General features: G+C 44.5%; 1 protein-coding gene across 1 annotated transcript; it reads right to left on the bottom strand.

Moving 5' to 3' along the window:
- Nucleotides 1–208: 208 nt before the first annotated feature.
- Nucleotides 209–6094, bottom strand: ZFP36L1 (ZFP36 ring finger protein like 1). The gene is made up of 2 exons (XM_042444936.1): nt 5676–6094; nt 209–2875 (listed from the first exon to the last, which is right to left on the bottom strand). The coding sequence occupies exons 1-2, from the start codon at nt 5730–5732 to the stop codon at nt 1922–1924; spliced, it is 1011 nt and encodes a 336-aa protein (XP_042300870.1). The 5' UTR covers nt 5733–6094; the 3' UTR covers nt 209–1921.
- Nucleotides 6095–8848: the final 2754 nt, after the last annotated feature.

An 8848-nucleotide genomic window follows, 5' to 3' on the forward strand; every position in this document is an offset into this window, starting at 1 on the left:
TGCACTTACTATATTAAAAGACCCCATCTGTAAGAACAGAAATGGATATCAAAGACAAACTTGGCTTGACCTGACACAGATCTTAAGGAAAATCAGGATACAGTACTAATGACTTTTATGCAAACGTTTTTAGTGTGAAAGGATGGGGAGCAAGATGGGATTTGTTCTGAACAATTTTTTTGCAAGTAAAACCAGTTTCACTGTCAAATTCTTGAAAAAACACTTGGGATTTATTGATTTAAACTGCAAACAGTCGTTACAAAAGATTCTTTTAAATAAACTCACACAAAGAAAAAAGAGAGGAAAAGAGCAATGTAGTGAACAGTAATGGGAAAATTACATTCAATGTGTTCTTTGTGCCAGTAATGTTTACCTTAAAAGCGGAAACACTCCATTCTTGGAATACAGAAATGCAAAGACAAACTGCATTTGGAATGTCTTTAAGATAGGCACTTGAAACTCAAGGGCAGATTTTGTTTTTTCCTTTAAATACTTAGGGGGAAAAAGGAAGCAAGCAGTCTTCCTTTTTATCATCTCACAGCACAGCTTGTGCATATACATTCTAGAGGCCAGCAATGAAATCTTCACGCTACTGAAGTCAGTGACAAAACTTCCAATGACATCAGCTTGGTCAGAATTCTCTCCCATCTGGGAGAGGCCTTGTTCGGGCAAAAAGAGGCAAAGAAGCACATTAAACTCAATTTGCAGTCTGACACAAAAAGGGGAACGATCTAAAATAAATAATCCAAACACAGCTGTTGCATTTTTTAAATTAATTTTTCATTTTTTTAAAATAAAATAACAAAAAAGTGTAAAGTTACAAAAATGTCATTGTAGTATAATATATTAAACTGTGGGGGAGGGGGAAAAGAAAAAGACTTCACAATCTTAAGATTAATATGGAAGATCATAATTTAAACATAAAAGAATATATTCTATGAATTCATCATCCAGATAAATATGAACAAAATTAACAAAAAAGCATAGGTTTCAGCAATAAATACGTTTTGATAAGTTAAATAAGCTTTATATTGTTGTGCAGTGACAAGCAAAATTTGCTTTCCAATTTCTGAAAAGTTATACAAAATTAAAAACCCAGGAAAAAATAAAAATAAAAAAGCTTGGCGTGAGTGCTCTATGGATAGATCTATTGTACTCTAGAGCAAAACCATTAAAGCTATGACTACTGGAACTTTGTTTACACAGAACTTGCATGTGTGGAATGAACACCGTTAGATACCCCCCTCCCCAATTATCGTTCTGAAGATGTCACATGTACATACGGGGGAACTTGTAGCACCAAAAACAAGTCTCTCATTGTCCATCTGGTTATTCTCTCCAGTCACCAAGCCCCACGCATGTCTTAACAGTTACTGTCCATTCTCAGCTGTTCTTCTGGCTGACCTGAGCAGATTCAGGCAAGATTAGTCTTTATTTAGAAGATGGAAAGGGTTGGATGTTAACAGGTGTCCACGTGCCATACATCTACAGAACACTGGCCAAAGGGAAAGGGGTAAAGGAAGAGGAGGGTCATGCATCATGGTCAGTGGTAGGAGCTGCTAGTTCTGGATATTCCCTGAACATCTGGAAATGCACAGAGCTGTGGAGGCTGCTGGTGCCCTCTGCAGCTGGAGAGGTAATAAAGTCACAGTGAACAAGTTAAAAGGCACTAGATTTGTAAACGATTATCACTTTTTGTTGTTGTCGCAATTTGGCACTCATGGTTGTTGTTTTTTTCAGCCAGTGGGTGGACTCTAGGCAGGTGGATCATCTTTGTGTTAACATCTAACCCTGAGATGTTAAGGACATTCAGGATGGAGAGGCTGAGGGCAGGGAGGAGAGAAAGAAAAGAGAGAAAGAGATTACAAGCTTAACATTGTAAATAGAGGGGTGAAGGAAGAGGTTGAGAAGCAACACCAGGTTACTCGTCAGAGATGGAGAGTCTGCTAAAGATAGGAAGACGTCTTGAGGTGTCCAGGATGGGCGAATCAGAGCCGCTGTGGCTGCTGCTAGAGCTGCTCAGATAGCCTTCCTGGTCAGAGAGGGAGTCCTGAGGACTTGGGGGTGAGTCAAACATATTGGGGGACTCAGACATGGGTCTAAGGAGAAAAGCAGTGGGTGAGCCCCCGCCCGACACTGGCACTCCCATGCTGGGAGCAAAGAGATTGGTCAGCTCCTGGCTGGAGAAAGTGAAAGGGTTGCTGGCACAGTCAGGCAGAGTGGGAGAGCCCAGGAGGTCATCAGCACTCATGATGGGTGGAGGGGTTATGGATGTGGGGCTGTCCAGCAGCCCGTTGGCAGCAACAGCACTTGGGAAACCAGCAAAGCTGAAGCTGTGTTGGAGGCGGGGTCTTTCGGTGATGGCAGCCTCCCGGCCACCCGCCACAGCCCGGCGCTCCTCAGCATTGTGGATGAAGTGACAGCGGGGCCCATAAGGGCAGAAGCCAATGGTGTGAAAAGTGCGACAGAGCTCCGTCTTGTACTTGGGGTGGCGGGTCAGGCTTCGCAGCTCGTGGATGCCGTGGGCAAACTGGCACTTATCTCCATATTTGCAGGCCCCGTTCTCTTCAAAGGGACGGCACAGCTCTGTCTTGTAGCGACTGGAGTTGACTTGGCCAGCAGGCTGCTTTTGTTGAAGGAGGCGCTCACCCCCTTCAGAGAAGGAGCGGTCTCGAAAGCGATTCTCCCTGGGCCCCAGCACTGGGGCTGGCTCCCCCTTGAGGCTGTTAAGGAGATGGGTCTGGTGGAACTTGGAATTCGGCAAGGTGACAGAATGCCTCCTGGGGAAACCCCCGCCAGCCGGAGTTCCCACCGCCTTCCTGTCCAAGAGACACCCTCCAACAGCCGAGGGGTTGTAGTTCAGCATCTTGTTGCTCTGCAAGGAGGAAGCAAAACAAGTCATTAGCAACACTAACTTTCTCAAACACCTTTGCAGTCTCCTAAATGCACTGTAAACCTGCCCTCTGCATAGCAGACTCACCTAAAGCCACTAGACGAAGCCCTGCTCCATGCCACAGATATGTCAAGAACACAACTTGAGGTGTCCAGGATAGGCTCTGCTTTGCCTATCCTGGACACTTCCCATCTTTAGCAGACTCTCCATTTCTGACAAGTAACCTGGTGTTGCTTCTCAACCTCTTCCTCCACCACTCTATTTACAATGTTAAGCTTGTAATCTTTCTCTCCTAATGTCTGTTGTAGAGCCTAGCGTCTGTTGTGAGCAGCACTGCACCAAAATGGATGCTCCCACGGAGCACAGCAAACACTGCTCTTGCACACACAGCCTTTGCCTTGGTTTTTTTTTCCCCCCTCAGCCAAGTGGATGATATTAAAGAAACGCATGTTGTCTCTCTGCCCTAGGCAAGGGCCTAACACACTAACCAACCACTCCTGAAACTTAACAGCCACATTCCCAAAGCACACTCCTTTCCCAGGTTGAATCTTCCTTCCACTGCAATTTACGCTGCAGGGCCTAACGGAATTCCTTGCAAAATCTCTCTGCAATGTTTGATCCAAACTCCAACTCCCCTGCAACACTGAAAAACTCAAGAATTTAGGAACAGGATGGGAAGGCAAACAATTTCTAGTTATCATTTTTGTTGTGTATTTATATACAACAGGTCTCATTCAAGAATAGGAAAGATTGTGTCCGAAGAGGAGGGGGAGTACAAGACTGAAGCTGAAAGGAGGAGTGAGACTTTGGGAAGCATACTAGTTACTCATCTAAATTAATCCCATCCCTCTTGCTCCACCTCCTGCACAGGAATTGCATTTCATGTGATCCATGGCAAACTTCATCCATAACCACAAGAGGATTCTTTTGCAATTAGCCTTTTGGTTGTAAAGAAATGTCTGCAAGATAGACTTTAGACTACTTCAAAGTATAAGAATAGAGATTCGGGGGGGGGGGGGGGGGACAAGCCTTAAGGCCTAACATATTTTATGTTTATTCTACACACACTATTTTCCCGAAGTCATTGTTGTGCATCTACTTTTAACAAGTTTAAAAATATATGTCTGCCCTTTCAGACTGTTTAGGGCTGCCAGAGAAAACATAAAGAACCATGAATCTTCAGGATATTGTTATCCCAAAGAAGTAAACCCCTCACAGGACCCAATGCTTGCTTTTCCTTGATATCTGATTGGATTTGGATCCAGGACCCACTGTGGATACCAAAACCCATGGATCCTCAAGTCCAACACAATGGCTCAGTGAAATACTGTAGTGTCCCTTATACAAAGTGGCAGAAACAAGATTTGCTTGGGGAATTTATATATATATATATTAAAAAACATTTTCAAGTTGTGGGTGCTTGAATCCGTGGATTAAAAAAAAATCTTTGGATACCTAGGGCCAACTTACTTTCTGGACAAATCAAAGGAGCAACTAACTCTCCACTAATTGTGTCACCAATATATGAAAAGTTGCACACAGAGCGACTTTGGCTGAACAAAGATAAGCTCATGAGAGAGAAGGAAAAAAACTGAGTTGCATGAGTGGGAAGAGAGATAAGGGCAGGCAAAGTGCAGAAAAAGCAAACTTGGAAGGAGCAAGAGCCTGCAAACGTTATTTTGCAGCAAAGTCTCAGCGCCAGAAGAGACACCCACGCAAGAGTCCCTCCCTCCCAGCAGCCACAACCACACAGCCAGCAACAACACATGGTGGAAACAGCCATCTTTCCTTACCCCAAACATGCAAGCAGAAGTGGGGCCAGCAAGCAGCCCTTGCAAGCCACAAACTTTCCAAGGCAGGCTGAAAAAGTTTGCAGCAAAAAACTAGAAATGGACTTTTTTATTTTTACTTTTTTCCCTCTCCGAAATACAATTGCTTTCTTTCTTTCTTTCTTTCCTGGAGGGCGGGAAGAACTCAACTTTATAAAGTACAAAACCTAAGGTGAAAGATGATAAACCAAGGGAGAGAAGGAAAAAAAGAGGTTGCAATCTTACATAGGCTTTCCCACCCTTGCAAAAATTGGGGGGAAATCCGACTCACTTTGCTCCCAGATTTAAACACATAGGAGTCTCCCAGGCATTCTTGAGAAAAATGCATACACACACACACACCAATCTTGAGAAAAATACCGTTCACAAATTTGTTAGTCAAAAGGAGAGAGAAGGCCAGGAGGGCTGCATTCAGAAGTCCCAGCAAGTCACTAAAAATCCCTCTGAACTTTTTGGGGGAAAGTGGTAACAAACCCAGAAAGAAGAGCCAGCAAAGCCAGGCACGTTGCAAGATGAAGGAAGAAGGGCTGCAACCCTCCATGAGGAGGACCAGAATCACAGGGGAGGGGAAAGGAAAACATCGCCCAAGTTGAAAACTTCTTTGAAAGCTAACTTCAATTTAAAATAATACCCTTCTGGGGGAAGCCACTAGCCTTCCCAACTTGGGGACATACCCCTACCTCTCTCTACCAAAGGGATCCATCACAAACCCCCAAACAAACCAAACTTGTGTGGCTGCAACACTCCCACCCCAAAGAACCACTGCTCCTGGTTGCCTAACATGGAGGGAAAAAACTATATGAGAGATTCAAAGAGCCTTCCACCTATGTGCAAATCTTCCCACGCCATGAGGAAAAGTATAGAAACAGTCTTGTTGCTGCTGCTGCTGCTCTTTTCCCCTTTCCCCAAAAGTTTGCCAAAGTGGAAAGGAAGGAGAGAGAGAGGGCACTTACTTTGCATAAAACTTCACTCAGCTCGAAGATGGTGGGAGAGACCAGGGCTGTGGACATTTTTTCAGCCAGCCAGGAGGGAAGAGATGAACGCCTGGAAGAGGGGCTAGTAATAATAATAATATTAATAATAATAATAAAAAATAAAAAACCAGGGTGTTGCAAGGCACAGCCTCCAGCTTCCCCCCCTCCAGCAGCCCTCCTTGCTCTCTTCTCCTCCTTCCCCAAGAAGTTTCTGTAAAGTCAATTTATAAGTTTGAGCCTTTCAGCCCCAGGGAGGAGCTCCAAGGGAGGCCTTTTCTTTCTTTAATTTAAATGGAGGAGGAGAGGAGAGGAAGGGGGCAGAGCTTGGAGCACCCAGGCAGTGATCATGGCACAGCTCCCCAAAGGAGGAGGGCAGGCAGGCAGGGAAGGAGAAGGAGGCTTTCAAGGAGGAGGGGAAGTTTTAAGGAGGCGGGAAAAAGGGGGGCAGCCTCCAAACTGAAAAAGAGGGAGGAAAAAACTTTTTGTGTGTTTGTGCAAGTTACTTCTGGGAGGGGACAAGCTCCAGGGAGGAAGGGGGGAGTCTTTTGTCAGGACTTGAAGGCAACATGTGTGAGGAGGCTCTTTGCTTCCCTTTGCCAGCTTCCTGGCTCTAGTGCCTCCTTCTTTTTGTGCAAAAAGGCGGGACCCACTTCCCCCCCCCCTTGTGTGTGTGTGTAGTCACAAAGTCTTTAGTCTCCTCTATCCAAGAGTGTTTGTAGCTTGCCTCACAAAACTACAAGTCCCAGGATTGTGTGGTGGCAGTTTAAAGTGGTGCCAAAGTACATTGTAGTCACAGTGTAGCTGCACCTTCCCTTGGAGAGTGTTGTTGTGTGCCTTTTTCAAGTCCATTTATGGCACCCCTATCCTAGGGTTTTCTTGGCAGGTTTTGTTTGTAGAGAGAGCTTCTGGCTAAAAAGAAAGAAAGTTGGCAGCATGACCTTTATTTTGTTATTTTTGTTTCTATCCTGCCTTTCTCCCAAGTTGGGACCCAAGACAGCTCACAACACACACAAACGCTATATAACATTAAAACAACACATTAAAAACATTTTAATGTGTTTATATATATTATATTCATTTTTAATAAATGTTAATTAAAAAACAATTAAAATAGTCCAATTAAAACAGTAAAAAGGTTTTTTTTAAATACAACGTACACAATTTAAAACATTTTCCTAGACTTAGGTCTACTTCCTCAGATGGTCTCCACCAAATGCATCTGGCGTCTAGGAAAGTTCTTGCTGCCAACTCCTTCCTTCCTTTAGTCTCAAGAGGTGCTTCAAGACCTCTCTACTTACTGATTCTAGACTTAGCTGTGTTCTCTAACTTTGAGTTGGCAAGGTTTCTTCAAAGGGGGGAGGCTGAGAGAGTGTGACTCACCCAAAGCCACCCAGTGGGTTTCCATGGCTGAGCAGGGATTCTTCAGACCCACCAGAGAGGGAAAGGCCTTGCCCACACAGGAGGAGGGCCTCTAAAACCTGTCTTAGGCCAGCCAAAAGGGGCACACACTCCAACCAGAGCCATGCAAAGCTCTCTTGCAAGTCTCTTCCTCAGGCAAGGTGTTGCAAAAAGCGAGAAAAAGGTGGGGAAGTGGTTGTTGGTGTCATGTTTTCCTCTGATGAAGGACCCCTTTGCTTTCCCTCCATATTGAGCAGAGGAAAACAAAAAGGGGGGGGGACTTTTCACACCAGGCCTAGGGACTCTGGAAGAGACTTGTCTGTGTATGAGAGAGAGAGTATCCTTGCCTGGGTCAGAAGCTTACTTGGGAGTAAGCCCAGCTGTAGCAACATGTTACTTTGGATTACTTTTGGAGTAAAGGTTTAGGGAGAAGCTGGAGGGCTCTAATCCCCTTGGAGGGATTTACAGTGCTCTTAAAAAGCAGAAGGCTGACTTCCTTGTGGAGAAGGGCTTGTTGCGAAATCCATGCCTCTTTTGCTGACACTGCACTTGAATTGAGCATGTCTGTGTGTATGTGTCATATATATATATATATATATATATATAGGGAACAACATATTTATATTCCTTTTTTGGTGCATTGTTTGTTTTCCAGCACTTAACGACCTCGTCGCCTTTGTGGAATCAAAATAAAAGTGTGAAAATGGCAACAAATGGCACTTTTTATCAAGTGTTAGGGAGGGCTGTCCTTCTGTTGTTTTTCCACACAACTCTGCAGGCCTCTCTGGGGCTTGTAGGGCTCTCCCCTTTTAAACCCTGTTTGCAGGATTTATATATAAATATATACATTCTGGTTTGGATTCCCATGCTGAAGAAGTAAACTTGCAAAGAACAAAAGTACATTGGTGAGAGTGTTAAGGGGTATGACTTTGGAGAGTAGGGTTAGACCCCCGGCTCTGCTATGAAACCCACTGGGTGACTTTGGGTAAGTAAGTCACACTCTCTCAACCTCCAAGGATGGCAATGGCAAACTCACTCTGAAGAAACCTGCCAAAGAAACTCCCTGATAGGGTTGCCCCAAGTTGGAAAAGACAACTGAGAAAAAGGTTTGTGTTTCATGAGCTTTCAACTTCCGTAACAACACCCCAGACCTACCACCAAACAGATGCCTTTATGGGGCCAACCAAGATGCATAAAGTTCATGTTGCAATAGATTCAGGGTGGCTGTGTTGGCCATCTAGCAAAGGACAATATCACCCCAAATCCACCAAACAGGGATGCCTTTATAGGACCAACCAAAAGGCAGAAAATGCATATTGCAAGCAAGGTCTTCAATGTCTGTAACACGCCAAATCTACCAAACAGAGATGCCTTTGTGGGGCCACCGAAACCATGTAAAATACATGGTGCAATCACTTTGTAGCATGAATTTTCTGCATAAAGGCATCCATGTTTGGTGGATTTGGGGTGTCATTCTGCTTTGCAAAATGGCCAACACAGATACCCCTGGATCTATTACAACATGTATTTTCTTTGCATTTTGGCAGGCCCCATTTGGTGCATTTGGGGTGTTCATTCCACTTTGCAGGGTGGCCAGATATCTGACTCCTGTGTGTGGCATTCTGCCTTCCTCGTTTATTTATTTTTGATTTTTAAACCTGGCGTCCAAAGTCCGATTGGTTGCACTTTTTTTTGGCGGGCTTTGGAGTTTGTGGAAGGGCCACGTGTGGAGCAACGTGAGGCGACAAGAAGGG

Source organism: Sceloporus undulatus, chromosome 1, assembly GCF_019175285.1.
Source record: "Sceloporus undulatus isolate JIND9_A2432 ecotype Alabama chromosome 1, SceUnd_v1.1, whole genome shotgun sequence".
NCBI lineage: Eukaryota > Metazoa > Chordata > Lepidosauria > Squamata > Phrynosomatidae > Sceloporus > Sceloporus undulatus.

What these genes read in the sequence shown, in the direction of transcription:
- ZFP36L1 (XM_042444936.1), bottom strand. Translation starts at nt 5,732, where the DNA reads ATGTCCACAGCCCTGGTCTCTCCCACCATCTTCGAGCTGAGTGAAGTT. An exon ending in TGAGTGAAGTTTTATGCAAA is followed by an intron (nt 2,876 to 5,675) that starts GTAAGTGCCCTC and finishes TCCTCCTTGCAG; the next exon opens with AGCAACAAGATGCTGAACTA.